General features: G+C 51.7%; 1 protein-coding gene across 2 annotated transcripts; it reads left to right on the top strand.

The window, feature by feature from the left end:
* Window positions 1–236: 236 nt before the first annotated feature.
* On the top strand, window positions 237–26594 carry SGPP2 (sphingosine-1-phosphate phosphatase 2; the record flags this gene model as incomplete). 2 transcript variants are annotated; one of them, XM_084528847.1, is made up of 5 exons in its annotated part: window positions 237–479; window positions 10414–10572; window positions 16962–17141; window positions 19191–19280; window positions 24391–26594. In XM_084528847.1, the coding sequence occupies 5 exons, from the start codon at window positions 237–239 to the stop codon at window positions 24928–24930; spliced, it is 1212 nt and encodes a 403-aa protein (XP_084384973.1). In that variant the 3' UTR covers window positions 24931–26594. The 2 variants fall into 2 exon arrangements, with proteins under 2 accessions (XP_084384973.1, XP_084384974.1); XM_084528848.1 differs by lacking the exons at window positions 237–479; window positions 10414–10572 and adding an exon at window positions 13703–13821.
* Between the last annotated feature and the right edge of the window lie 56 nt (window positions 26595–26650).

The raw sequence follows: 26650 nt of genomic DNA, 5'->3' as shown, positions 1-26650 counted from the left end.
CACACCGCCAGGCGGCCATTTTATGCCCTGAGCGCCAAGCCCCCATGCACCCAGTGGGCGTGGCCTGGCGCACGGAGGGGCGGAGCCACCCGCCGGGGCGTGGCCCCAGAGGGGCGTGGGCTACCGGGGCGTGTCCGGAGGAGGGCGTGGCTTATCGGGGCGTGGCCGGGCGCACCTGTGTGGGCGTGGCTTAGTAGGGCGTGGCCGGGCACCTGCGGCGCGGCGGCGGGCGCAGCATGGGCCGCCTGCTGCGGGCCCTGCGTGGCTCCCAGCCCGTGGCGCGCTTCCAGCGCTGCTGCGGGCTCTTCCCCGCCGGCGATGCGGGCGCAGGAGGAGGAGGAGGAGGCGGCGGAGACCCCGCCGAGGAGTCCCCGCTCCTCGCCGCCTGCAATGGGGCCGCCGCGGGGCCGCCGCGCCGCCGGGGGGGCAGCGCCGGCTGCCGGCCGCACAACGGGGTGCGGGGCGGCCGCGGCTCACGGGTGAGTGCGGGGAAAGGGGAAGGGGAAAGGGAAGTGTGAGGGGGGGCCGTGACTCAGCAGGACCGGGGGCGGCCGGGGGATGGGGGAGCCCGGCCGGGGGTGCGCGATGCTGCGGTCCCCGCACGGTGCCTGCCGGTGGGTGCGGGCTCGCCCCGAGCCGTGGGGAGCCCTCGGCCGGCCCTGCCCGCTGCCTCCTCAGCGTGGTTGATGGAGCGGCGTAGGCACCGAAGCCCTCCCCGGGGTAATGCTCCGCCGGCAGGGACGGTCGCTTCACCTGGAGCGATCGCTGCGGCTGCCGCGGCAATAAGGAAAGCCCAAAGCGCCTCGCTGGAAGGGCGAATGCGTCCTGCCTGGGCACGGCACCGCGCCGTGGGAGCGGGAGGGCCTTTTTCCACCTGAAAAACTCACTGCCCGGTCCTGGAACGCATTGAATTTAGATCTCAAGGAAATGGAGAGGGAAGTAACAGCTTGACAAGTGTTTCAGGGCGGCGTTAGAGCTGTTAAGGAAGGCTCCTGGCTCTTGCGGAGCCCGCTTCTGTGAGGAGGGCCTAATGCACCCCCGGGAATGGGCCCTGGCAGCCCCAGCAGGGGGGTTCGGGATTTCCATCCTGGTGCAGAAAGCAAAGTTGAGTGTGGCTTTTCCTTACACCAAACAAACGTCCTCCATTCTCTGTTGCTAAATGGCCTGGGGTGGCCTTGATGCATCTGGAAAAAAAACACAAACACAGGTTTAGGAGCCTGCTACGAGTAGCAAAGTCCTCAGCTATAAGCTTTTATGATCAGTGATGTTTTCTTGCTCTTTGCTGTGGGCGTTTGCAGCAAGGTGCCAGAGCACCGCCCTTGTGGCTCACCCCCGGTGACCCTGGTGGCTCAGTGCTCAGCTGGGGCCATCCCTTCCTGAAGCCCGGGGACCCCAAAGGCTGTGTTAGTGGGACAGATGGCTTCCCTGGTGTAACAACTTCCATACTACTTTGTCTTTCTTGCAATGATACAGTAGTCTGGAAGCTCTCAGGTTCTCCTGTGTGAGCTGTTGTGCGACCAGGAGGTTGGTCATATCTGTAGAGCATGTAATTGTGTGCTGGAGTGAGGCTGCTGGCCAGCTGCTGGGGCTGCAGCAGCACCATCCCCCTGGCACCCACTTTTTCTCTTGTGCTCCCTGTCCGAGGTGGGCTGGATGGGGGTAGGGGTGCTGAGGGTGCAGCTGGTGCTGGTTTGGGAGGGGATGGAGATGCCTGGCAGGGTTGGATGCTCATGGGGGACACCGAGGGAGGGCAGTGAGATGGGACTTGGGGGAGAGACCTTTAATTACCCACATGCTTGTTGCTGGTGGTGCTGCTCATGGTGTAGCAGTGCCTTCTGCCAGGTATCACCTGCAGCTGATGTGTTCTCTAAGGCCTCGTGGCTGCTCTCAGCAGCACCGTGGTTGGCTGTGCTCCTGGGATTCATCCCTCAGCCCCATCCACCCCAGGAGCTGCTGTGGGATGGCGAGGCAAGGAGTGACATACCTGGATGTAAAGTGTTTCTTAAGCATTGGATCTGCTGCTTAGTCCATGCTCTGTGTTCCCTGCCAGATCAGTTAGAACCTCCTTCCCCCCCACCCTTTTTTTTTTTTTTTTTTTTTTTTTTGAAAAACAACCTTCAAGTGAAAACACTGATATCTGAGGATAATTCATGGTGTTGCTAATGCAATGTGCTATTTATGCCCTGGCTCAGGCTTAGTATTGAACCCAAGGGCTTTAATTGACGGTACTGATGGGTTTTATCATTACAGAAGACAAGACATTAACTTCTTATAGTTACAGTGTCTCTAGCTAGGACTTCTGCACTCCTTTCTACCATTAGTCTGATTTACAGGGAGTCTACATCGGAAACTGGTTGGAAGTTATTTGTCCTGATTTTTTTTGTTGATGCTTTAAGTTTATATACTTGTAAGTTGTATATAAACAAGTACTAACTTTCCAAAGGCTTCTTCAGTCTTTCAGTGAATAACTAAAAAAATGCTTTGTGTATTTGAAAAGCAGAGTGCTGCTTATCTGTAGGCTCCTGATGGAAGCTCCGTCCTGAAGCTGATATCCTGAATTAAAGGCAACAGAGGGGGGATAAAAGGGGGGGGGGGGGAAATCTTATTTCAAGTTTTCTGTAGCGATTTACTCATTTCTTCTCCCCATTTCCTTTTCCGAGATGCTTTATCATCTCCTGCAATCTCTCTTTCAGACTGTGAAGGAGCACAGTTCATATTTACTCTGCAGTTATACCTTAACTGCCAGAACTGCTCCGGGCGGTGTGGTGTTTGCAGGCTGCCTGCTCGCCGTTACCGATCGCACGGCTCTGCCTCGTGCGCGGGGACTGATGGCAGGGAGGCGAGGGTAAGGGCAATGGAAAAGGTGGATAAAAACACGCTTCCATCTGGAGGTGTGGGTACTTGCTGGCAGCACGCAGGCAGGGTGCCTGGCAGCCTGACGCAGACTTGTCCCGGAGCTTTGGGGTCTCTCTGCAGTGTTCCTTTGCAACAGATTTTGCATCTGAGATTTGTTTGAAGGTTCCTCTGGAACCACTGAGGTTCATCTCCCACTGAGGGATGTTTGTCTGTAAGTGCAAGAGGCTTTCAGGAGATGACTGTGACTCCCTTTTGGCGCTGGCATACAGCCCCGTCCCAGACGGAATGGCTGGAGGGCTGTGTCGAAGCCTGGCACGTGCCATCTGTGACCAGCACTCAGTGACCTGGCAGATCTTGCTCTAGAAGCACCCAGTGCTAATAAACATTTGTGAAACTTCACTCGCTGATGGCAGTAGGGATCATGTGTAGCTGTATGGTGCCGTTAGGGCTGCTGCTGCTGGTGTGGGGGTACAGGAGGGGCTGTGGTGGTGCTGGGACCGGGCACTTCGTGACTCAGCACAGCCTGAGTCATCCCTTTGGAGGCTGCTGGACCTCGTAATGAGGAGCTGTCAGGATCCTGGGATTAATTCCCCTGCTTGGAGGCAAGCCACTTGCTGCTTTATAATTCTGCTGAATGTCTCAGGCCATTAGTTCGGCTATCAAGCAGAAGAGTAGGAGTTCATCTCTTGTCATTTTCCTGCTCTGTATCTCTGGAGTCTGGGGCAGGCTCCATGGGCAAGGGGCCAGAGGAAATCTCTTCTCCTGGAAAATTCCTTTGGACAGCCAGTTCTTACATTACCTCCCGTGCGTGTTGTATGGGAAGCACTTACAGGTCATCTGGGCAGTGGAAGGGGACTATTGCCTGCTATGGCCTTGCAGGCAAGTACATCTGAGGCCTTAAATGTCTGGACGGTGTTGTCTAAAGCAAGAGAAACATTTAATTTTTTTTTTTAATAAGACTATTCAGGTTCCTGCTTCATGGGGCTCCGTATCCCTTCCATGTAGTTGGCACCTGTAATTTATTTTTTCCAAGGTAATCAGCTACTGGTCTAGATTTAGAGGTACACAAATGCTTTCATGCAGGGTTATGTTGCTAATTTATTACCATTTTACTACTACATTAGTCAACATATATTGCTGGATTAAAAAGGTATTTCATCTGTCTTTTTGGAAGCAAGTGGCAGCGCAACGTCCTGCTGCGGAGCTCCTCGAGCCTGGCAGCACAGGTGCCCACGGAGCGATGCCACGGCTCCAGCAGCACCCTGTGTCTGTCCCTTTTGCAGCTAGTTAGACCCGATGGGGTCTGTGTGCATGTGGAGGGCGTGCAGGTGCCTCACTTCGCAGGAGAACTTGGTGTCAGGCACCGAAGCTGTGCCACAGGAGAGCAAAGACCAGGCTGTCGGGTGCTACAGGAGGAGCTCCCGGGGGAGCAGAAGGGACGTGACCCCATGGGGTCAGTGCTGGGGTGAGCTGGCATGGGGAGAGGCGTTTATTAAGCTCCATGCTGCATGCATCCCATCTACATCTCTCATCCCAAGTGGCCTCGGAGCTGCCTCTGCAGCCCTGGCTGCTGTTGAAACGCCTTGCTGGGGGCTGTGTGGCTGCCACCACGGCTGCCCAGTGAACCCCAGGCCTTGCTCTGCCCCTCGCTCCTCCAGGAGCCTGGCTGCTCCGTGCCTCTCCAGATAGACTTCTGCTGTGGAAACGGTTTTCATCTGGGTCCATCGTGCTGCTGGGTGGGACGAAGGGGTTCATTTTGGGAGCAGCGCTGTGGGGCTGCCCCTTCTCTCCCAGACACTCCAGCCCGGGTGTCCGGCAGCCGTGGCAGTGCTGGGATGGCTCTGACTCGGGTCACCTTGGCAGGGAGTCGAGCAGGAGGCGGTGGTGTCAGCTCCCATGCAGAGCTGCTGCTGCTGGTACTCAGCGTGTGGAGTACAAAACGCCGCTGAGTTGTGGAGGAGTTTCTTGATCTGCTTTGTGGCTGGAATCCCTGTCCTCTTGAGCAGTCGGTAATTTGTCTTCTTGGGTTCTTTCCTCTCTCTGCAGGTACTACTGCAGCTATCTAACCCCTGAAACATCTTCCTCTACCACTTTGAGGCGTAGGCTCCGTGGTGTACCTCATGAAATTGCAGTGTAATTCTGGAGAATTAAAATGCAATTATACAAACCTGTTCTCCCACTGCAAATCAGGGAGGAAGGGCAGCCTTTTCCTTCTGTCTTTCCTTCTCCTGCCTCTTTTGTGCCCCGTTCCTTCCTCTTTTTGCACAAGCCAGTCCTCCTGGAGTAAGGAAGATGCTGAAGCCCTTGGGAAGCTCTCCCTCTGCCTCCATCAGGGCTCCTGGAGCAGCTCACATCCAACCTGTGTGACGTCTGGTGGGGACAGCAGGGCTGGTGGCTTGCTGAGAGAATGGAGGAGCTGAGCTAAGCCTTCCCGGTGCTTGTGGATAAGCAGCTGCTATGCATAAGCAGTGCTGGTGCTGTGCACCTTCCTTGGCAGGAGGCTGCTGTTGATGCCACTTGTCAATGGTTAAAACCAGAAGCTGAAGAGCTGGAAGCCTGAGGAGTTCCTGGGCAGCTAGAGTAGTGATAAGAGGGACAAGGTCCCACAGAGCATACAAGGAAGCGTGAGGGTGCTGCCCTAGGAGAAAGGGAATGCAATTGTGGCACCAAGACATCATTGTGTGGGGCAGATCGGATGAGTATGATTATTAACGATATCTAGGAATCCCAAGTGTAGGAGCAGGTAGGAATTGGGGTGTCAGCTCTCCAGGCATCTGCTAAGGAAGGGATTTATGAAGTTAAGTGGCTTGGAGTTGTTGGAGTGCCACAAGGAACCTCTTTGGACAGAAAGCAGTGAGTACGGAGGCTCTTCAGAAGAGGTTTCTTAGCCTCGTGGGAGGAACCAGCTGGAAATGTGAGTGTGGGGGCCGCTGCTGGAGAAATGGAGTTAGGAGGAGCTGGAGGACAAGAACAGAAATCAATATCATCAAGTTGAAGGTAGGGTTGAGAACTGACTGCTATGCAATGCCTTTTGATCCAGGGGGTATCATAAATATGAGATGGCCTGCAGCAAGCAGCGGAGCCTCCATCGCTGGTGTCGGCGAGGACAGGTTAGAGCCTGCTGTCAGTGATGTGAGTGCAATCTGTCTGTCCTGGGTAGACAGACAGACAGGGCTTCTGCTCATGTCTTACAGGAAGCAGTGGGTGTCCTCCAGCTGGCTGCAGGCACTGTCCTCCACGAGAGATCTGCCTAGTTGGCAGCCACTGCCTTATGTCTCTGAGAGACTTCAGGTTTTTTCTTTTTAATTAAGAAAGCTTTCTTTTAGGAAGATGATTCTTCTTCCTTCATCAGTTCTTCCTATTAATTGCTAAGCAAGTCCTCTGTCAGCTCTAGTCTCACCATATTCCATGCTATATTCAAACAACCCAGCAGATTGTTACGTCTATTTGTGCCCTCTCAGTGAAGGAAGGAGGCCTAATTATGTTGCTTCCAGAACGATGTACAGAAATATATAATTAAGCCTGCCTCCCAAGCACTAATCAGGGCGGAAAGGAAAAGCATCTGAAGATAAAAGAGCTGAGGTGTCTTCTCTTCTCTGTCCTGGGCCTGTGCTGGCCATGCTGGTGATGACATGTGTGCCTCCATCCTTTGGGGATGAAGGGGGAAGGTGGGATCAAGGCGTGATGAGAGCTGCAAGAGACAGCGGCTGGGGAGCTGCTAAGACACCTTGCTGAGAGCTTTGCATAATGGCTTTTTGACTTTTTTTTTTTTTTTTTCTTGGTGCTTGGGATGAATTAAGCTGCTGAAATGCTACCAGAACTCCCCCTGACTTTCAGACTGCTGCTTTGTCTGAGAGCATTGAAAGCGCCGGGGCTGGCTGGAAGCTCTCCCACTGTCACCTCTTGCATCTGCATTAAATGATGATTCAATAAACGATGATTCAAGGCTGTCCCTAATAATTATGCCATCAGTGCATGCCCCTATAAATACATGCACAGCGGCTGCAGGCTGGGTGATGCCTATCTGCGCACTAACCGACGGGGCAGAAGAGCCATTTCTGGGAACTTTGTCGCATTTAAAGAGGGTTTTCTCCTGCTTGGCTTTTCTCCATCCTGTAGCCTCTCAGGTTTCAGTTAGCCGCAGGTCTCTCTCCAAGGACAAGGACACTGCACAAACCTGGGCAGCTCTCGTACCCTGGCTGCGTCACATTCTGGAGAGGGGGAATCACAACCTAATTAGAAGTGCCTGGGCAGAGCAGGGAGCTGCACACTCATGAGTTTGGCTAGGTGAGATTTGTCAAGCCTTGGGGCTCCTTATGTGCGTTTTGTAGGCTGTGTGCCACTGCTCTCCCCTCTCCTATCTTTCCAACATCTCTGCAGTTGTTTCCATGCTTCTGTTCCTCATGTTATTGCTGGTGCTGTGCCCTCCATCCCATCCCTGAGAGAAGCTTATGGTGCTGCAGCCATGCAGGGCCCCTTCCTGGGGACACGGCCCCCTTGTCCTGCCACCATCCCACCTTGGGGCAGCGAGTTTCCAGGCTGGTGCTGTGTTTCCCCCCAGTGTTACCCCCCAGATTCATGCTCTGTGCCATACTGCACTGCAGGACCAAGCTGTCTGGTTTCTACTGTCTGCACATACAGCAGGGGCTTTTTTCTGGGGCCTTTTTCATGTGCCTTGTCTTCAGCAGCTTCTCTAGACTTTGTGACTTTTTATAGTGTAAAAAATCCCCAAAGTGAGAAGAATCATGATGCATTCAGTAGGGTCTCTGGGGGAGAAATTCCCAACCTTCTGCCAAGTTTCTGTTGCAAGTGAAGTCATGTAGAGACTTCAAGAACCTTAATTAATCATGCTCATCTCCTGAAAGATCCCAAGTAACTGAGAGCTGGTATCAAAACGCTGGTTAATGGTGTCTCTGGGTCAGGCTCTGAGCCCTAGGGCTGGTCCCTGGAGATGGGGCAGAAAAGCCAGTGCCCATTCAGCTCTTACATGGGAGATCCTACAGGACTGGGAAGAGGGGTGGAAGAGGGGTTTCCCACCGTCAGTGTGCGGAGATGGGCAAGTTGGGCAGAGCTGTAATAGCTGCTCCTGTGTGAATATTTTGGGCAGGGGCTTCATTCAGGGAGACTTGCACATTCACGCGCATCACTTATAATTTGAGCAGCTGATATTGTTCCAAGTAGATGAGAAGGGTCATTTGTTTGAAATTATCTGTCTCCCGTGTCTGGGAATGCTGCGGCTTGTTGTACTTTTCTTCTGAAATGTTCTTAAAATTCTGGCTTTCCCTACAGCCTTAATTACTGCCCATTAAAAGCTCTCTGCTTCTGACCGAGTAGTGATGGGGACGGACGGAGGGGCTGACTCACTGCGGGTGCTCTGAGGTTACGGGAGGCCGCGAGTCACGGCAGTCCATGAGGCACAAACTCGTCTGCTAAAACTCAGTCGTGTAAAAATGTGGGCTGAGAGAACCTCCGAGCATTGGGAGATGCTAAACCTTCACCCAAATTCACACGCTCTGTAAAAGGCAGCGATATTCCTTTCTGTCAGGAAAAAAGGGACGTGGGGAGTAAGCGTTAGCTGAGGGTTTGTGGGCTGCTGTCTGGAGGCACGAGGAGCAGGCTTGGTGGGCTTTCCATAATTACGACTTTAGGATCATGAGGATTGTGAACTTTCATTGCCACGCACTCTGAAAGCAAGCGGAGCTATTCCGAGATGCCTTTCGCGCCTGTCCTCTGGCTGCTGCCGTCACCTGTCACGGCTGTGGGCTTTGTCTTGCACCTCGTTCAGAACTGCTGGTGTGTTATTAAAAAAAAAAAGTGTTTAAACAAGTCAAACTAGCAAGTGGGAGATGACTTGTGATGGAGGAGAAGAGAGAAGAAGAAAGGCTTCTAAAAAGCAGTGTGGAAGGATTTGGCCCTGCCTTCTGCCACCAAGTATTTTTAGCTCCAATTTCTTTTAGAACCTGAATAATTATACAATTGCTTTTTTTCCCCCCTACAAAACAGATTATTGTAATTAGGAAGTTTTATCCCTCACCCCATGAGGTTTCAAGCAGAAAAGAATTACCGTGGGGACGTGTCTGCTCATCTCTTATCTAAAGCCTGTAATTCCTGGGGCGCTGGGGACTGCCGCCTGATGGAGGAATTAACGGCGCTGGCAGAAAGCGTTCTTCGGGGACCCGCAGATATGACCAGAGATGGTTTAATGATCTCAGGCAGGAGCATCGCAGCTAATTGCACCGGGGGTGTTCTCTCACTGGTGTGTGAGGCTCAAGACGTTTCAGCTGAGAGCTCCATCGGTGCCGGTAACTGAGCTGCCACCTCCAGCACTAATGCATGGGGGAACGCTCCCGCAGCCCGAGCACTTCAGAAGTGTTGACTCATCTTTTCTCTTTATTGATGCAAAAATCAATTTAATATATTTTTTTTTCCTGCAGTAGGTGAATGAATGCAGTCTTTTTCCATCCTGCTTTGGTGGTTTTTAGGCAGTTCGCCTCATCTCCGTACTGAAGGCAGATGAAGGGACTAGAATGTCTAATTGCTCTCAAAATGAGTCACAATTGGATGTCTAGACTTCCTAGACAATTCTTATGCTTTCGCACTGTCATGTAGGATGAGGCTTTTTCTCTGGTGGATTAGGCTCACAATCAGCTCCAAGCATGATAGCTTTCCTCTGAGCTTTAGGAGTTTACGTCAAAGCTCTTTTACCTAGGGAGTCTCTGAAACCTTTGTGTTCCCTTTGCAGCCCTAATCTGTAGGATGCTCTTTCAGCCCCTATTTACCCAGCCAAATCCCATGCATGTCTTTTTTTCTTAGGAGAGATGAAGAGAGTTTGGCTCTCTTGCCTCCCAAATCCTCCTCGTGTATAGCTTTTGCCTCCCAAATCCTCTTCATACACATCGTTCCCTTTTCTCCAGAAGCATACAGGTGTTTGCATACAACCTGGCTGCATGCTGCAGCAGGACATAGCAGGCTGCTTGGTGATGTCCCAGTCCTAGATATCATCATCAGCAAACCCTCGTGTCCTCTGTGCCACATGCAGCTCCGTGTGGCTTCCCAGCTCCGGCGGGCTGCCTGCCACTCAGAAGAGAGAAAAGTAAAATTTCCAGGCCTGTTGAAGTAAATTTGTCTGACTTAATGAGGCACATTTTAAAAGAAGCAGTCCAGTGATTCCATTTCACTTATTTCATCTCAAAACGCTCTTCTAGCAAAAGCAGTAGTGGCTCTTTTTAACTGCAGATGTTGAAACTTGGAAATAAAAGCATCAGTGCCCTTTTATTAAATGTAGATAATTTGCCTTTAGCAAGGATTGATCTGATCTCTGGAAAACCTTCGTAGATGTGACTGCTGCCCTTAATTAGTCCTAATGGATTTCTGATCTCTGCTAAGTGTAATTGAGTTGTTACAATGGTCTTTGAGTATAAAAATTGATTTTTTTCTTCACATTTGTTCTAACAAATTATTTAGTTTAAGGGTTGGGAACCATTACAGTGAAATTCCTTGGATGTTTGATATAGTTTTCTAACTCATTAAACGTTTCTAAAATCCTGTTGTTTGCAGGGCTGTCCACAGAAATATGTTGTGAAGAACTACTTCTACTACTACTTATTCAAGTTTTCAGCTGCTCTGGGTGAAGAGATCTTTTATATCACTTTCCTTCCATTTACCTACTGGAACATCGATCACTCTGTGTCCAGAAGGATGATAATCATCTGGTCTGTAAGTATTTAAATCACTTAAGCACATACTTAATTCTGTACCTGTAGCAAAAGGGTATTTAAGAGTAAGAATAACCTTTCAAACAAACAAAACCTCTTCAAACAAACAGAAGAACCCAACATTATTTATGTGGTTCAGTGTCTTCAGTCTTGCTAGGGTGAATGCTTGAACATGGACCTGGCAATATCTTTGACTACTGCTCCCCTCCTCATACCTGGGGTGCTACTTGCAGTGTTGTCTATCAGAAATACTGAAGCATTCTCAAATCAGCAGGCTTCAGCATTGCTTCAGCCTTCCTAAATGCAGTGGGTTTCTCTTCTGGCTCTGAAAACCAGTGGGTAAACAGGCACTTTATTCTATACAGGAACGTCTGTTCTGTCACTGCCACTGCCCATCTTGATATTTATTACATTTTTGCCCAAATAAGATTGTTTTAGACCAAAGAAGGGAGGTAAGAAGCATGGTGGTAAGAAGATGATGGACCCTGGAGATTTGTTTGTCAGTCTACACTGATTTGAGAAATTAAAACTTGATTAAAACTTGGATGTGATACTTAGCTTTTTTCATTACAACAATGCTTCTCCTTGACTTAATCAATTCTGGTTAATAATATCCTGACTTTTGTCCAAATAACGTGATTAGAAATAATAAAAACAACTTGAATTGGGTCATACATTTAAAATGCATCCAGTCTTGGATGGAAGGCATCAGTTCTTCTGTGCCAGTAACCCTAGTCAATAATTTTTTATAAAGAGAACAGGAAAAATAACTTGCAGATGAAATTCAGAAGTAGGTGGACACTGTGTAATTAGAGCTGGGTTTTGGCCAGGAGTACACCTACTGCTTCTGGAAGTGTGCCACAGAATGATAATTGGTAGTCACTGCCTTCTGGCTTTGCATATTGCTCAAAAGTGACTCCTCCAAGCTGCCTGTGTGCCTCTGAAGACTTGCCTTGCCTTTACCTGGCAAGGAGGCTACCTGATTACTGGCCAGATCTAGCCTGGCGTAATTAGAGTACACAACCGTCTGATGTTATGCCTATCAACATTATTTCTCAGTTACCAAGGGAGTTGTGGGGCTGCCTTTTTATACTGAAAAGGGGAAGCTGTTTCACATACACAGACTTTGGACAATTTGTAGCTTTAGAAACATTTTAATTATATTAAGTATGAAAGGGTTTGAAGTATTGTGTAGACTTGGCATTAATGTTATGGCAAGCTCAGCTGGATGGCTTGCTTGCTTTTGAGCAGGAATGGGTTCATGGTGCTGTGAGGGGTCTGGGTCGGTCCGAGACAGCTCGCTAACATGTGCTACGGCAGGATTGGGATCTGAACACACTGCTGTTTCTGTGTAGATGGTGATGGGATGCAAACAGCCACAGAGAAAAATAAAGGTAGCCCAGCAGTGTCTAACAACAGCTGCTAGCAGAGCAGGGAAGGCAGCCGCGAAGAAAGCTGTCTGTGCTGAGCATGGGGCAGGCACACCGAGGCTGCTGTCCGATGGCACGGAGCAGCTGGAGTGCAAATGATAGAATTGGGGTCCCGGGCTGAACCAGGGGGATTCTTTCCTTAAAAGTTAGAAGTATTAATGCTATTTGCAAGGCCTACACAACATCTTATCTGCGATAGTTTCTGCAGAGCCAATCACCCACATTCAAGAAGGATAAATTCCAGCTGGAGCAGGGCCAGGGATGGCTAGGGAACAGGCTATTTTCTGAGCAGAGGCTGAAAGCTGAGATGAGCCCCTAACCAAATGCAGTCGGGGAGAGAAGGATGCTGGCTGGGAACGCCAGGGGAGGGAAGGAGCTGCTTGAAATAAAAACAGTCACAAGAGCAGATGTGTGCAAGGTAGTCGTGAATAAGCTACATCTAAGCTGGAAGCTTTGAAACACAAGGGCCAGGCTCATAGCTGCAGGAGGGCAGTAAGGAGGATCGTGCAAAGTGCATCTCAGCAGCAGGTGAGGCTGCCCTTGGTACCTTGGTTGCATTCTCCAGTCCTAGGCCCTCAAAACCAGCTGCTTGTGTCGGTTCAGTGGGGTGGCTGTGGGAAATACGGGCTGCGGTCACATCCAGCTGTTCTGGGGGCTTAAACCATGTGTGATGCTTCCACGGTGCCCTTCTTATAGGGATTCATAGCACATCTGTGGGCTTTGCCTTTTTCTTCATGGGCAGATGAGTGAAATACCTGCCTGGTGTCTGAGAGCGAGGTGCGGGGCTGGTGCTGAAGGCATCCCGACGTCTGCACGTCCCTTCCTCAGCCCTTTGAAGGGGATGCTCCTCAACCTGCACAAAGGTGGCTTTGATGCTTCGTGCTCCTGCTTCAGCCAGGAAATCTGGAGGTGGAAAGCAGCTTCAAATAAAACAGCTTCAAATAAAACAGCTCTCGGGCATGCTTTAAGCTCGCCACATCTCAGCTTAAAAGGTGGAAGCTCACTTGAGTACTTCTTTCTTCGGAGTGCGTGAATGTGAAGTGTCCCCACACCTCTTTTAAGCCCACGGAGCTGCAGTTTGCACGATATAAGTAACAACCGATTGTACAATATAAAGAACTGCCCCGCATGGACTTTGGGGCGGGTGGGGAGCTGCAGGTGTGCTGGGGTGATAAGCGAGCGGCCGGGTGCCTGCGGCCGTGGGCCTGGGGACATCGCAGCCTGCTGGGTGCTGGGGCTCCCCAGCCTGCCCGTCCTCACCCTGAGTGGCTCTCAGGGGGCGCACAGAGCTCCTCGAGGGGCACCTTCCTGCTGCAGCCTCATCTGCCAGCCCAGGCTGCAGGGGCTGCGGGCGGCGCCGGCTGGGTGCTTGGCTCAGTGCCTCTGCCTTGAATCAAAGTCACGCCTGCCTTGACAGCCCTGGAAAGGAGCTGGCGCTTCCAGGATGCAGTCTTTGCCTCTGCTTGGCTAATCTGCTGCAAATGCCGGTTTATTATTAGTGCATTCTCATTTTTTTTCCCCCCTCTCCCCGGTGTTCCTGATGTGCTCTGTTGCTCCTATCAGCACAGAGTGAGTATGAGGGAAAACAAAAGGGACATCACTTTCAAGCTGTAAGTTTCCTTCCTGGGAAGGTGACAAATACCTCTGCAGTCCATCCAGGGTTTCCAGAGCCAGATCACTGAGTTGCTGTTTCAGAGCTGAAACCGGTGGGTACCGAGTCAGGCTGGCGCGGCAGGAGCTGCCGATGCCATTTGACCCCGCACCTCCAAAATTTCATCCCCTTAGCAGATTGAGAGCATGGCCAGGAGAGCTGCAAAACGGTGAGTTTAAAAGGGATGTGTTCTGGTGCACCCTTGGCAGACCAGGTACAGGAGAGCGAAAGGAGGAACCAGCCCGACTGCTCCAGGGAGCCTCCCTGCGCCGAGGCCGGGGTGGAGGCTGGGGCCTGGCACAGGAGGAGGACGTGCCCCGCTCCCCACCCACACCTCCTGCCAAAAGGCTCAGGTGGGAATGCGTGCCTGGAGAGGGACCGCGTGTGACTGGGAGCAGGGAAGTCACAGGAAAAGGACCCAGAGGCTGCCGTGCTGCTATAGCAGCTGCTGGTTGCGTTCGTGGGGTGAAATGTGAGGCTGCTGACCCACAGCAGCAACTGAGCCTTGTCCTGCCCTCAGCGGGGAAGGACTTTGCCTGGTGGGCAGCATGGCACGGGGACAGCCCTGTTTGTGTTGCTTCTGGCGCTGCAGGACAGCTCCTGGAGAGGGGACAGCAAAGAAGAAGTCTCTCCCCAAGTGTTAGTGCTTCTTGTCTCAGCCAGCTTCCTGCGCGTCCCCTCCTAGCTATCCGCAGTTAATCACGTCCTGCGCCGTCCATCTTGGTTTTGACTTTGTTGCTTCAGTAATGGAAAAGTCTCCAGGTTCAGACAAACTTCCCCATTCAAAAGCAGAGGTACTTTTTAATATGCAAATTAAAATTATTTACGCTGAAGATGCCTGCAAATGGTTTTCCACCAGCACAGCAGAAAATCGCTCTAGTCTGGGGCTGGTGCTGGGTGAAACACGGCTGGTACCAGAGCTGTGGAACAGCACTGGGAGCCACGGCCTGAGACAGGAGGTGGACACAAACGTCAGTGATGGAAGGAAGCAAACAGAACAGTAGAGCATAAAGAGATGACTTGCTTCAAGGTTCCTTTTCTTGTCCCTGGCCTATAGCAGATCAAATAATGCCTGTTAGGGTGTTTAGGTTTGGAAATGCATACCCATGCTTGTGGTCGGGTGCTGCAGGGCCAAGCCTTGACCCACTGTCCTCTCTTTGTCCACAGCCACTGTAAGTGTGTGGTTTGTCTCCTGTAGGGTAGGCTGGGAGCTGCAGCAAAACCCCTCAGTCCTCTGATCCCGACTTTGTGACCTAAATGATCCTGAGTTACTGACGTTCTGAGGCTGGGGTAATTTCTACCCATATTGAATGTGTTCTGGGCCACCAAGGGTGTCTGGTGTTGTGCAAACAAGTAATTCAAGTCAAGTCCTGTGGGGGAAGCTTAGCTCTGTGTTCGTCTCCAGCCTGTCTCCATGCTCACCTCTCCATCTTCCTTCTTCTTTCCAGTGCTCCAATGTTTATGATTAGAGGGTTTGTTACAGGGCCTTTCTCATCTGCTATGTTGGAAAAAGCTGCTGCAGGCTGCTTGCTTTCTTTCCTGGGGCTGCTGGAGAATAAATCCAGAATGACAGAGAAATAAGGTCAGGAACTAGTGAAGTGTGGCGTAAGAGAGCACACCGCTTAAAGGAGACGGATGCTTTCTGTCCTCAGCAGATGAGAGCTGCCTGGAGCACAGCTCAGACGCTCCCTGCTGTGAGCCCGTGCTGGTGTGACCCCCGCAAGGCAGTGGCTGTCCCCGTGGTGTCCCCACACCTTGTGGGGCTCCGTGTGGCGAGCCCCAGTGATCCTGTGCTCTGCCTCACGTCTGGGAGCTGCTTGTTGGAGCAACCCTTCGGCTCAGCTGGTGGGATGTCCTGCTGCACCCATGGGTGCTGCTTCTGCTCCCCGGTGCAGGACGTTGCACATGAAGCCCTGTGCCCGGGGGAGCTGAAGGTGAGGGTCTGGCACTGCAGAGAGCAGCGCTCAGCCTGAGCATGCTGGGCTCCCCTCGCTGCCCTGCCGAGGCTGTCTCACCTCTCCCTGCCGTACGTGGTCGCACAACGTGTTTTTAAAAAATATATAAGGGCCAGGAATTATCCTGCAATGAACAGAAGAAACATGTTGTGAGAACACCTGGTGTTTTTGCTTACCTGTACCCCTGCCAGCAGCCGGCGCGTTTGTGGCTATTAGGAGCCCGAGTACAGCCCTCATTTCCAAGGTGACTCACTTCCCTTTCGGTAATACATTGGTGTATTGGGGCTAATAATACTTCTACAGGTGGAAGTCATTAGAGAGGACTGCTGATAAACTGGCTTGTCCAACCTTGCCTCTGAAGTGGTATCACACCTGGTAGCCTCAGAGCTTTATCCTCTGCTGCAGAGTGCTTCTGCTTTCAGCCCTGGCATTTGGTTGTCATGCAATGAGCGGAGGCTGCTCGGGCTGGCTGGGTGTCAGGGACTCGCCTCGGTGTGTCCTTTGCTGTAGGGAGGATGAAGGAATGTGGAACTCTGTTCTTTTCTCTGGGTCTGCTTTGTGAACCCTCAATCTCACCATTCTGCTCTTAAGGTGAAAGTATTTTTTAAGTGGCTGGTGGGAGAGAGGGATGCAGTGCAGCTGGTGGCGAGCATGGCAGTGGATGGGCGTGCTGCTAGCCACGTGCCGGAACAGCACAGCCTGGGAAGGATGGTATTTTAAGAGCTCTCCTTTCCTACTGGAAGTGCAAGAAGCAGAGCAGTGAGCTGTCTCGTGCAGCAGCTTTCATGACAGGTGTCAATTACCCTGATCTGTGTGCTAAAAAAGAAGTTTTGAGCTGCAGAGCTTGCTTTGCACGTATCTGGGCGTACTATCCGGGGAGGGGTGGGGATACCAGAAAGCAAATGCCTTCCTTTTTGTTCGTGTCCTTGTTGTGCTGCCTCTTGAGCCTGTTCCCAGCATTAAATCCCTTTGGGATCTCGCAGCACTCACCCGTGCAGGTGTCGTCTCAGGTGCCTCTGTGCCGCAGGACGGGAGTTAAAAGGGACGGGTTGGGGACTTACACCTGGCTAGTGTGGGACGGGAGCCAGCTCTCCTCGCACTGTGCTGCTGCGGTGACTCGTCAGTGAGCCCTGCTCATGGTCCCAGCTGTGATCGGGTTACAGGGCTGCATAGGAAACAGCTGCTGCCTTCGCTGACCAGGATAATGGAAAATCCTTTAATAATTCACAGGATGAGCTCTGCTCTTGGGGCGGTGGATTTTGCAGCAGAAAAGCTCAGATAGCCATGGTTCTGGGGTGGGCAGGGTGGAAATTCCCTGTGCGGGCTGACAGCCTGTGGCGTTTCCTCTCCCCAGATCGTGATGTACATAGGGCAGGTCTCCAAGGACATCCTGAAGTGGCCTCGTCCCCTCTCGCCACCTGTCGTGAAGCTGGAGGTGCGGACGGATGCGGAGTACGGGATGCCTTCCACCCACGCCATGGCAGCTACTGCCATCTCCTTCTCCTTTCTCATTGCAACCATGAACCAGTACAAGGTAAGGGCTAAAAAATGTTAAAACAAACAAACAAAAAACAAAAACAAACAACAACAACATAAACAGCAACAAAAACCAAGCCTGCTAGTCTCCTTCCAGCAAACTGCAGAAAACTCCACAAATCCCAAGCTGCTGCCACTTCCAGAGGAGCTATGTTCATTTCCACTGCTGCACACTTCTCCCTGGGATCTGTAGCTGGCCGATAATGGATACAAGAATAATCTGTGTGGCAGTCTCCCTGCTTTAGCACAAACCCAGCTCAGAGATGCGGTTTGGAGGCTGTCACTTTCCTGGTGATGCTGAGGGAACTGTATGTCACCTATTCTTGTCTGATGCAAGGAGAAGCATCCTTGGAAATGCCCTGACTATCGCTTGTATTAGGCTAATAGTGCATAACACAATTTAAAAGCCTGTTTATTGCAGAAGTAGCATCAGTTTCACTGCATTGCTGCTGTAGGCTGCTTGGGGTGATCCTATAATTATTATTTTTTCCCAAACCTTCAACCTTTCATCTTTCTGTAAGCTTTTTCCTGGAAAACCATTGCTCTGTGATGGTCATTTTGATGTCATTTTATGAATACTAACAGGCATTTCCTGTATTTTAGCAGTAATAACTTCCTGGCTGCATCATCTTTAAGCATGGTTCTTGTTCTCCTCAAGCATGTTTCAAAGATAACCCCCTATAATCAGTCCAGAGGACTCATGGCCTGGCTGGGAGATCCTCTGGGGTTCCTCGGAGGCTGTGCTGCCAGCTGTCAGCTCCCTGCTGGCTGTGCTGCCCTCCAGACGCAGACGTGGAGCTGCTCGCAGGGGCTGAGCCTCCTGGTATAAAAGCAGCACGTCTCCTCTGTTTGTTGGGGTGCGATACATCACCCCATCACCCCTGCCTTTGGTACTGTATGCAGGGTCTGCCAAAAAGACCTGGGCAGCACTGCTTTCTCCTCCTTGGTTGATAAGCTGGGAGTGGGGCTTGCAGCTCTTCACAGGCTGCCTTGTGCTTGTTGGAAACTGCCGTGAAACAAACAAAGCTGCTGCAAAATAATTAAATGGTTTAATTGCCTCCATTAAGAAGGAAATATCTCCCTGTGCATTACAGCGCTGTCTCCCAGAGCTGCCCTCCTCATCAGTTACTGGCCTGGGCCAGCTCCCAGGCTGCAGGGGGAGCAAAGTGGGCATAAATAAGCTGGGGGCTTGGAGGAGTGAGGCAGAAATAGCACTGCATGAACCGGGGCGGCATCTGCAGCGGGGCACGACCGAGGGAAGGCTCGGCAGGAGCTGGTGTGCCCAGCGGTGCTGTGGGAGCTTTTCTGCACTCACCTGCGGCCAGCCTGGCCAGGCGCCGGGCTCTGGGGAGGAGGAGGAGGCCGGGTTACATTAAGTGAATGCATCTCACTTTTTAAATTTTTTTAATCCTCCAGAAAACTGCCCTTTAGAGAGTGAAATGAACCCATTGGGCTTGTTTTCAGTGGAGCCCTGAAATGGGATTTGAATGAGTGGAGTGAAGGGCTGATGTGTTCAGCTTATTCTTTATCTAATGTGATTTTTTACAGAAAGAATGTTGATTTATTTCAACGCTTCTCCCCATGCTAGCAGCCAGCCCAGAGAGGGAATTATGTAAAAGCAGCTTTGTAAGGGGCCGATTAAACCTTAAACGCTGGAGGGAAGAGCGGCTCTGACGGCTCTAGCAGCTGGATGGCAGCTCCAGCCCAGCCATCGATTTCCCCGGCCCTGCTGCCGCAGCACGATCGATCTCTGGGCAGACAGCGTGGCTCTCGGCTCCCCTCGGGCCATGAGGCAGCAGCGAGACCTCGGGGATCGCCCGCAGGATGCGCTGCCCCTCTCCTCTGGAGGCCCACAGCGCTAAGGCCTCGCGCCAGGTGGATGTCGAGGGGCAAAACCCTGCAGGTGCCACCTATTTCCCAGGCCTGCCCCTGCTAGGATCTCTTTGGACAGCTCCGGTGTGTGAGGCCGCAGGCTGTTTGATTTCCCAGCTTGATTTTTTGGACGTGGGTAATGTCCTAACGTGTGCACTTCTCCTTCTCTCTGCAGTACCCCTTCGAGCTCGGCCTGACGGCGGCGTTCGTCTTCTCCACGCTGGTGTGCCTCAGCAGGCTGTACACGGGGATGCACACCGTGCTGGTGAGCCGCGCTGCCCCAACCCCTGCCCTCACCCCGTGCACGGCGCAGCTCTGGCCCTGTGGGATGGGGGGCTCGCCTTGCCTGTGCCGCTGTGGGAGTTTGTAAGCTGTGCCTTCAGAGGCAGCCACGGGGAAACCCAGGAGCTGCATGAACCCTGTTCAGCCAGCAGCCTCCTCTGGCAGCTGGAGATGCGCTGCTTGTTGGCTGCATGTGAAGAAATAGTGCGTTTTTTTATAACTAATAGTGATGCTATAATAAGGCAAATAGATGAGCGTAAGAAAGAGAGCCCTTTGTGTGATGGTTGTCTATAAAATATAGCCTGACCTCCCTGCCCAGGCCTACTGGATCAAAACAGTATCTTAAAGCTGATCTGGAGCCATCCTTTCTTCACCAGTGACCTTAAGTCAATCAGGGAGAATTCTTGGCATATTTCCCTTGCCGTTCCACGATAATGAAAGACTCCTCTAAATATAGATGGATTTTTAGGGTAAAGAAGAAAAAGTCCTTTGTGCCTCTGACACTATTAAAAAGGGCTTTAAAATTAAGGGGGGGGTGGGGGGGGGAAGCTCCTTCGTGTCACCGTGAGAAATGCTGCCTTTCAGAGGGCCGAGCATCCTTCACCAGGGGCTTCTCTGTGCAGGGAGCTGGGGCAGCGCTGGGCAAGCTGCATGAACTCAGCCTCGCACCATGCATCGGCCACAGGTGCTTCTGGAGGGAGGATTGGGGCTCGGGGCCGTGCCCCAGCTGTAGGGACAGCGTGTGGCTGGCCCGAACAGCACCCCGTACCCGCTGCTGGTGGTGCTGCCTCCTGGCTTCTTAACCGAGCTCCTCCCAGAAGTGAATACCGAAGGGTATAATTAAGCAGTCGTAATGTTTTAGTAAAGCAAATGAAGAGGTAAAACGTATCCACGTGGAGCGTAGCTGGATTTTCCCATGTAAGGACCCAGAGCACTGAGGGCAAGGCGGTTCTCTTGCGCTCCGCTGCGGCTCTGGCTCGTGCTGTGGGGCAGCCCCAGCCCTAAAACGAGCCTGTGTCAGCACTGCTGGCAGTGCTGCTGGGCTGGGGGGCCTCAAAGAGCACAGCCACTTCACTCGGAAAGGGGTTACCACTAAAAGCCCTCTGTGGATGCACTCAGTGGGGTGAGGGCTGTCCGTGTTGCTGTATTCACACCAGAAGGAATATGATGATTAGAAGAAAGGGAAAAAGCACCAGTGGCCTCAGCTGTTACCAGGAGCTTCTGCCTTGGAAAGGGAATGGAAGCAACACAGTTGCCTTGTTCAGAGAGAATTTAATTGCAAAACCTGCTTCTGCTGCCTGAGAGCGTTCCCCGTTTGCAGGAAGCAGAGGAGAGGCAGGGTCCGTCGCTTCCTTGTGTGTCTCCAGTTATGGGGCCCGAGGAGGTGAAAAGTGGGAATGGGAGTTACCTGGAAAGGGAGAAGCAAAAATCTGGGTGCACTTTGAAGCAGACAATCTGTGATTTTACTGAGATTATTTTTGAGGAAAAAAAAAGCAATGGGAGAAACTAGAACTGGGGTTTGTTGGTGGTGGTGGGTTGTCTTTGTTATGTTTTCCCCCAGACAACTGTATTTTGGAAATGTATATATGTATTTCCTCTCCCTCTTAAAACCATGGCCCAGTTTTTGATCCCCATCTCAATGGGACAAACAGAGTTTGGTCTCACCGCTGCCAGGGCATGTTGGAGTCATCCGATGTAGGAACATCAGAGAGATGGTGTTCTCCTTGGCACGCAGTATCCCAAATAGATAGGAGAAATACCACAGCAGATTGTGTTCATATGATCTGAGAGCAGCCCCCAAAGCAATGTGGCAGGCTTTCATCTCCCCTTTGCCCTTTGGGGCCAGCAGTGGGACCTTGTGAATGCACCACGCTGCTGGGTTTCTCCTGGCTGCAGTGAAGACAGCGCCCTGCCCGGCTTTCCCTAATGGGAAAGCAGTCCTGCCTGGTGCTGGGGAAGTCAAAAGGATGCTTTTTATCACCAAAAAGAAGCCTGAAAGCTGTTTCTGTAAACACAGGTAATTGTTTTTTCCTTTTCTGAAAGCACAGGGTCAGGCTGATGTCTTTATTTTGCCCAGAGCACTCCCCTGGGGATGGGCTATGTTGTGATGCTCACCCTGCTTGTTTTCCGTGCTGGATCTCGGGCTTTTAATAACACCATTCATCCTGAAATTATCTTTAAATATTGTAAAGCTGGTAAACAAGCAGTGGCACTTCACATGCGCTAGCAGTGCCATCCTCATGGGATGAAACACAAGTGAGGCATTTCAGGGTGGAAGGGGAAGTGTCGTGTCACACTGGTGCTGAATGAAGCCAGGGAGCTCAGGCAGTAAGTGGCTGCGTACAGAGCAGAACTGCTTTCTCCTTGATCATTCAGTCAAAGTGATATTTTTGAGTGCGGCTGTGTTTGGGGTGCTGGGTCGATGTTCTGGGGGCTTTTTTGGTGCTCCCCGTTCCAAGCAGCGGCATCAGCTTGGTTTTAACAGGAGGCGTACAGCAGGGTCTTGCCTTTAGACAGCCAGGCCACGTGCTTTTGCAGTCCTTAAAAAAATAAAAAATAGTGCTGTAAGGCCTTGAGAAATAAAATCAAAATGGAGGAGAGGGGACGAAGAATGTGCTTCTGCCAGCACTGGACATGTCCCCACCACAGGGAGAAGCACAGTGTGGAGATGTCAGAAAAGCAATTTTTCCTCTCAAGACATCAGGGTAATCCTTCCTCTGCTGGTCTTCCCCCTTGCTGGACAGAGCAGGGGGAAGAACCATTAATCCTGCACTGCCAAATGTCATCCTACAGCCCTGGGCTGGGGCTTGGCCTTGGCACAAGCCTGTCCCCTGCGATACTGGACCTGAGGGACAAGCGAGGTGCATCCGGAGCCTGGTGGGGCCGTGGGGCACGTCCCACCCTGGCTTCAAGCTGTGTCTGCTAAGGGCCCTCCAAAAGGAGGAGGGCCAAGCCTGTATACTGCAAGCAGTATAAACCACTGCCCTCTGAGCTCTTTTGGTTGCACACCCCTACCAGTAAGAGATTTTTGACCATGCACCCCAATACGTGTGTATTTATAGGTTATATACATGCGCTACTGCACTAATGCATGTGCACGTTACAACATACACAGAAATAGAAGCGAAGGGTTTCTAATTAAATTAGCACCAAAGAAATTAGCGCTACTTTTTTAACATATATTTCTACCAGTAATAAATACACATATTTCCTTCCCACACCCATTTGGGGAGCTTTAATCAGGTCCCTAAGCAGAGGGTGACAAAAGCTCCAGTGCCAGAACAATGCGGGTGGCAGCTGGGGAGAAGGTGCAAAACGCAGAGGTGACTGTGGAGGTGGAGCCTGTGGGTTTGGTTAAATACTTACAGCTGGGACAGAAAAGCCGGTGAAGAGCTGCTGAATTTCTGTCCTTCATCACACAGGGAGGAGGCATCGGGATGTCAGGACTCCTCCTTCTAGTGTAAGGTGGACGGATAGCGGGGTGGGAAGCGACCTGCACAGCAGTGGTGGGGTTTGGGGATGTCTGTGCTGGAAACAAGCCCCAGCTCCTCTGAGTCAGTGCCGTGTGCTAGCGCCAGGCCCAAGTGTGTCTTGGTGTGTAAAATCCTCATCTAAAAGTTGGTATCAGAAGAAGGATTATTTTGTGAAATATAGACACCTGATATTATTTTACATTTTAGTTATCTGTAAATAACTTTGTGTATTTCCATGGCTATCCTAACGTAATGGATGAGGAGATAACCGTAGGTGGAAATCTGTGTGAGGAACGTGCAAAATGGCACTTGGAGCTGCTTAAAACCAAGCGTGCTGTGAATTCATTACCTGGTAGCTGTGAACAGCTGACGTTGGGGTGTACCTGAGTAATGCTCTTAGCAGGAATTCATTAAATATTTCAGTTGTGAGCAAGTCCTCCCATTCCTGCATAACCAGCAGTGAGTTCTCATCAATAATTCATGTTGCTCTGTGACCAGGCATAGAAGTACTCAGCTCTCACGACCTGCTGGGGAGGGCCCAGCCTTGGGAACAGGACATGACACGGCTGTGTGGGGTTAGCTGTAGCATGGGCAGTGAATTTCTTGGTCAGAATACAAACTCTGTTGCATCCCGAGCCATACCTGGGGCAGCACGGTGATGCTGCTTGCTCTGCTCTTTATTCACCTGCTTTCACACACAGCTGCTGTTTGGGGCTGCCTTCCGCCCGCCTTCCCAGCACGGCTGTTGACAACAATCAAGTTCTCCAAACACCCAATTTGCCTCTGTTAATAAATCAGGTTTTAACTACGGGCTTGCCTCAGGCACTTTAGTACCAGCCAGATTTCGGAGGCTTAGGCAAGAGCTCTCTCACGGGCCTATTCCTGCCCGCCGGTGCCCAGCTCTAGCTGGGCTGGTGGCACTCATCGGCGTCCTTCTGTTGTTGCAAAGCGAGCAACAATCCGGCTGTGATGGAATTACCTGTAGGATTATGAGAGGAAGGTTTGTGCTGAGGCAGCTGATCGTAACGTTGTCTGTGAGATGCACTTGGGCATCTGCTTCTGCTGTTCAAGTGATGTACAGAGTGCCTGTAAAGCGTGACGGCAGGGGAGAGGAAGAGTCTCTTGTTCTGGGCAAAAATGGGGACCCCACTGCCAAGCCTGGGAGCAGCCGTGTTACTGCCCGAGCTGGGAACTGCTGGGTGCAGAGGGAAGGCGACTGAAGCCAGAGATGCTTTCCCCTGGTGGAGAGCTGGAGGGGAACAGAGCCAGCCGCTGACAGCACGGGGCTGCTGGGGTTGGGAAGGGAAGGGAAGGGAAGGGAAGGGAAAGGAAGCATCCTGGCTGCTGTGGGCTTGGAGGCGATGGCAGGAAGCTGGTGGGGGGGTTGTGGCTGTGTGAGCCTGCACCTGAGCAGGAGGTGGTGGTGGGAAGGAGCACAAAGGGTGCTCGTCGCTTCTGCCTCATAGCTGTTTGCAAAACCCCCCCTCACCCCTTATCTGTGAACCTGGAGGTGCTGAGGTCAGGCAGTTCTGCTGCTTATGAGTGCGGGTGTTGGTGTTTGCAGTCGTCTGGGAACCCATTTGGCCTTTCACCGAGCTTTTGAACCTGATCTCTTTCCAGGATGTGATCGGTGGGGCGCTGATCTCAGCTGTGCTGCTCGTGCTCTTGTACCCTGCGTGGGACAGCATAGACCACCTGCTGCTCACCAGCCCCTTCTGCCCGCTGCTGTCCATAGCCGTGCCTCTCCTTCTGTGTTACAACTACCCCAAACTGGACTATTACAGCCCGACCAGGGCGGACACCACTACTATTCTAGGAGCCGGAGCTGGAGCTACTGTGGGGTTTTGGTTAAATCACCAGTACGCAGCACCAGCCTACAGCGGCGAAAATTTGGGGTTTCCTCTCATTACCGGTATGACGGTGGTGCTCGTGCTGGCCAGGTTCTTCACAGGGCTCTTTGTTATCCTGCTGACACGTCAGCTGATGAAGAGCGTGGTCCTCGGCACGCTGTGTTACTGCTACAAATTCCCCATCAGCGACCTGGAAGCCCGGAGGAGGCTGGAGGTCGAAGTGCCCTATAAATTCGTGACATACTCCTCAGTGGGCTTCACTGCCACCGTCATCGTGCCACTGTTGCATGGGCTGTTAGGATTGATTTGAGCACATTTCCCTCCTTGAAAAGTAAATTGTAGCATCACCGTTTCAGGGAGAAGTTGTTCAAGGCGGGTAACTTGATCAAAAAGCATTCGTGCCTTTCTGCGCTGACCCCAAATGCCCCTTTCTGAAGACTGAGGGGAATCACCGACCACAAATAACTGCGATAGTGATCCCTGGTGTCACCACCCCTGTGACAGAGCCCCGTGTTCCAGATGAGGTATGTGCTTGTTGGTCTTCACACCGGCTTCTGATAGCCAAGCCATTCCTGCAGGCCTGGTTTTGCCCATTGCAATCCCATTTTATTTAAAAAAAAAAAAAAAAAAAGGAAAGCAGAAGAAAGAAAAACCCAACCCAAAGCATGTCAAGTGATTATTAACATCTCTCTCTAATGTTAACCAGCTTCCAGGAAGAGATTCTTGTGCTGTACAGCAGAGCAGAGTTACCGCAGCGGTGAGGCTCACCTTCAGCCTGCTTGCCCTGACCTCACTCCCTGTAGGGCCAGGACGAGGCTGTCCCCATGGTGCTGGGGTTGGGGGACAGGCAGTGCCCTCAAAACGCCTCATGGCTGGTCTGGGAGTGATCAGGGTACGGCGAGAGGTGGTGCTGAGCTGCCCTAACTTGGTGGTGCTGCGCAGCATTGCCAGTGGTCTTCCACGCACCTTGCAACACCTGTATAAAGCTGTAGGATGGCAGTTAGGGCTGCCGGGGCTTTCATTCTCAGGCTGCACGTTGGGAAATGCGTATCTGCTCCAGGACCCGTGAGCTGTTGGGAAATACAGCGGTGAACGTGTTCTGCTCGGCTAGGGAAGCGTAATGCTGCAAGGATGGCCACTGCGCCTTCTCCTGCCAGTGTGTGGTAAAAGAGTTTTAACCATGTACATTTGTGTTCTTGGCTGATAAAGAATAAATAAAATAACTTGAAGAATGTAAAGGAGGTGCTTTGCCATCCCTTGGCTGCTTGTGCAAATAGAATCAAGTTCAAAAACCGTAGCTGGAAGTTTTGGCTGGCCGGCTGGAGCACTTGCAAGAGCTGCATGGCTTTAAAATCCAGGCAGTAATCTCCAGAAGAAGTGCAGGCAGAAGCGTTAGCCAGCTGTAGATTTGCCCAGGCTGTGGCTCAACTATTTTAAAAGGTGTGTGGACACGTCTGCCTCCACGTGTGCATGTGAACAGCTTAAGCAAATTTTCCAGCAGGGCACGAGCGCGCTTGCACCATGTTTGAGCCACCAAAGCTGGTGGGTCCCCGCTCAGGCGGGATGCTCTCGGTCTTCTCCTCGTACCCCACCGCCAGAGAGTGTCCTGGCTCCGGCCCCAAGGATGCTCTCTGAGGCCCGCTGTGTGGGATCGGAGGCGCGGCAGCCGGGCAGGAACTGGGAGAAGGCTCCCAGCGGGTCGGGGGTGGGCCCGCGGTGGGGAGCGGGGTGGGCTCGGGGAAGGCGCGGTGCGGCAGGGACATCTGTGCAGGTCTGTGTGTAAAACTTCACTGCTGAATCACGGCTGTCTTATGCTATTAGAATTTTATAAATTATACTTGATAAATCCAAGCACTTCCATGTTAGATACTAAATAAATATTTTTATCTTTTATAGCATTCACCTGCATGTGGTTCGTGCGGTACATGCAAGCTGTACTTGGTTCAGATTTTAAAATACAGATATTTTGCAAGAGTTGGTGTGGCTGTGTTCGTCTTGTCCTCTGTTCCCACTTGTAAATGACCGGTTTG

The sequence above is a fragment of the Aythya ferina genome (genome assembly GCF_964211825.1).
Source record: "Aythya ferina genome assembly, chromosome: 9".
Lineage (NCBI taxonomy): Eukaryota > Metazoa > Chordata > Aves > Anseriformes > Anatidae > Aythya > Aythya ferina.
Note: the sequence above shows the minus strand (reverse complement) of the source record. Positions and strands in the feature narration are given on the sequence as shown.